The sequence below is a fragment of the Pinus tabuliformis genome, chromosome 9 (genome assembly GCF_031772625.1).
Source record: "Pinus tabuliformis cultivar Carrire ecotype Pingquan chromosome 9, CPIR1, whole genome shotgun sequence".
Classification (NCBI taxonomy): Eukaryota; Viridiplantae; Streptophyta; class Pinopsida; order Pinales; family Pinaceae; genus Pinus; species Pinus tabuliformis.
Window position 1 is genome coordinate 1,930,310,789 of NC_142307.1, and position 2,465 is coordinate 1,930,313,253.

The following is a 2,465-nucleotide window of genomic DNA, read 5'->3' on the forward strand; positions in this document are numbered from 1 at the left end:
ATTTAATAATATTTAAGAAAATCAAGATGAGAATCTGTTAAAATTTGATGATTGAATCTTCATTCAATTATGTAGCTAACTCATCCAGCCAAATTGAACCCTATAAATTATGAGACAATTTATTTCTACCCAACAAACTCATCCAACCAAATTATACCTTCACCCCAATCAAAAATACAATTTATTTATATCCATCAAACTCAATCAACTAAATTATCTCATCCACAATTAAAAAAAAATAATAATAATAAAATAAAAATCTCCCATCAAACTCATCCGACAACTATTTTCTAATCAGTGATTTATCCTCACCCATTATTACTTTTAAATGTCTGCTTGAAACATGAAACATACAGTGGTGGAGCATTTTTATCTGCTATTTATTGCAATATAATTCCAATTGAATTCAAAATAACAATTACCGAACAAACATCTTTTTTATAACCAAACCATTATCCAAAGATTTTATTTTCAAAATTATTAATTAAAAAATTTATGCTTTCACTTGGGAAGTATTTCAAATTAACATAAAATTTGAGTAAAAGGATAAGCTCCATCCCAACCTATTAAATTATGAGAAAACTACTCACACGAATCATATTTTCGCATTGAATAGAAGAAATGTAATTTTACACACTTGCAAGACTAACAACCAGAACCTTCATGATTTCTCTTAATGAGCGTTAAGAGATGAGCATGCTTTTCACTCATGTCAGCGAGCTCTGCTCTTGTGGAAGCCAATTGGGATTGTAGCTCCGCCTTTGTGGAATCTAACTGAGATTGTATCTCTGCTATTTGTCTTTTGAGATCATTGATTACACCCACACAGCCATGTACAGGATATCGTAATCTCGCTCTTGCTTCGTACACCATGCTGCTTACTGCCTCACCTCGCTGCTCTGTGGGAAGATCCTATAACACCATAACAGATTATCAGCTCAATAGCAAAATTGGTGGAGAGTTGCAAGCATTTAGGCGTTTTTTGACACGAAATCTGATTTTAAAAACACAAATCAAAATTAAGAAACCATATATATATTTCCCTGCATCTATCAATAATTTTGTATTTCAACTATCCCTAACTAATTTTGTTTCATTCGAGTAATGGAACATGCCTGTAGTAATTTGATAGCATGACCATGTCCGAACACTCTGTGTATGCAAAGAAACTTCTCAGGATCATCCGCCGGAAAGTATGGAGCGAGCAAGCATCTCTCTGAACATTTCTTTCGGTTGATCTTGCAAGCGGCGCACGGGAATCTCGACGGCGACCCCGGCTTCCCAGAGGTAAGGTTGTTCATCTGCAAAACAATTCCAGATTTAGTATGGTCCGTTGACAGCAGATTTTTAGTATTGCTTTTCATTGGAATTCATTATTTACCAATTGCTTACCTTTCCGTTGCTGTGTGCAGCCACAGTATTGTAAAACAAGAATACTTTACGGAGGAACATCACAGATATAGGGAAAGGCGTTGTTTATCAAGGCCATAATTTCCCTTGCCCTTGAATTTATATATATATATATATTTTTAATGGAATTCTATAATTTTTGGAGAGTTGTCTTTTAAGTATGATTTTAATAAGAAGTTATTTTTAGTGTGATTTTTTGGATTTTTTTGTGTTAAATTTTTGGATTATTTCGTGCTGAAATTTAATGGAAAAAAAGAAGTGAAATTTTGATTTGTGTTATTTAAACTGGTTTTTTTAAGCTATATGGATTCAGCACTTGAAAAAAACTCTAGGGCACTTCTATTATGCAGAGTAATCCCTCAAATTTATGATTCAATAAATTCATGCCAAATAAATTTTAGAAAAATTAAACCAGAAAAACTTTCAAAAAATCTCAATAAAAACAACTCATTTTAACACTGGATATAAATTCCAATCCTAAACACCCCAAATTCCACAACTTGACCATGATAAACTGGTTATCTAAAATGCCATCCAAATTTAAAGGAAAATCAGGTGGGAAAGCTAACATTTTCTAGCAAAAATGTCGGTGGTTTAGAGTACACGAAAGGGAATGCATCGCTGAGGTACAATTATTAGACGACAAAAACATGCGCATTTCTTGGAACACTCACACATACATATCGTAACATTTCATTAAAAAAAAAAAATTACATTTACCATTTACCTACCTTACATTTACCATTTACCAATAGACTATAGTTTCACCTTGATTCATACTCGTTCATGTTAATATTCCGTGCATGAATATATCACAAAGGTACATATAGGTAAATGGTAAATGTAATTTGTTTTTATGGAATGTTACGTTGTGTGTGTATGTGTTAGTGTTACATTTCTTTTCCCGTAAACGTGTTCACTGATTTGTCCTGTAACAGTGGAGCCAGTGTGGGATACCGTGGAATATCTGTCATTCAAAGGTTAATTTTAGTTTTAAATCATCTTGCAACTCAGTTTCACCTTTGCTGTTTGTTTCGTATGGTCAGTTTCACTTT

General features: G+C 32.9%; 1 protein-coding gene across 1 annotated transcript; it reads right to left on the reverse strand.

The window, feature by feature from the left end:
- Window positions 1–586: 586 nt before the first annotated feature.
- On the reverse strand, window positions 587–1,472 carry LOC149156674 (LOB domain-containing protein 24-like). The gene is made up of 3 exons (XM_089437803.1): window positions 1,393–1,472; window positions 1,116–1,301; window positions 587–912 (listed from the first exon to the last, which is right to left on the reverse strand). The coding sequence occupies exons 1-3, from the start codon at window positions 1,450–1,452 to the stop codon at window positions 646–648; spliced, it is 513 nt and encodes a 170-aa protein (XP_089293929.1). The 5' UTR covers window positions 1,453–1,472; the 3' UTR covers window positions 587–645.
- Between the last annotated feature and the right edge of the window lie 993 nt (window positions 1,473–2,465).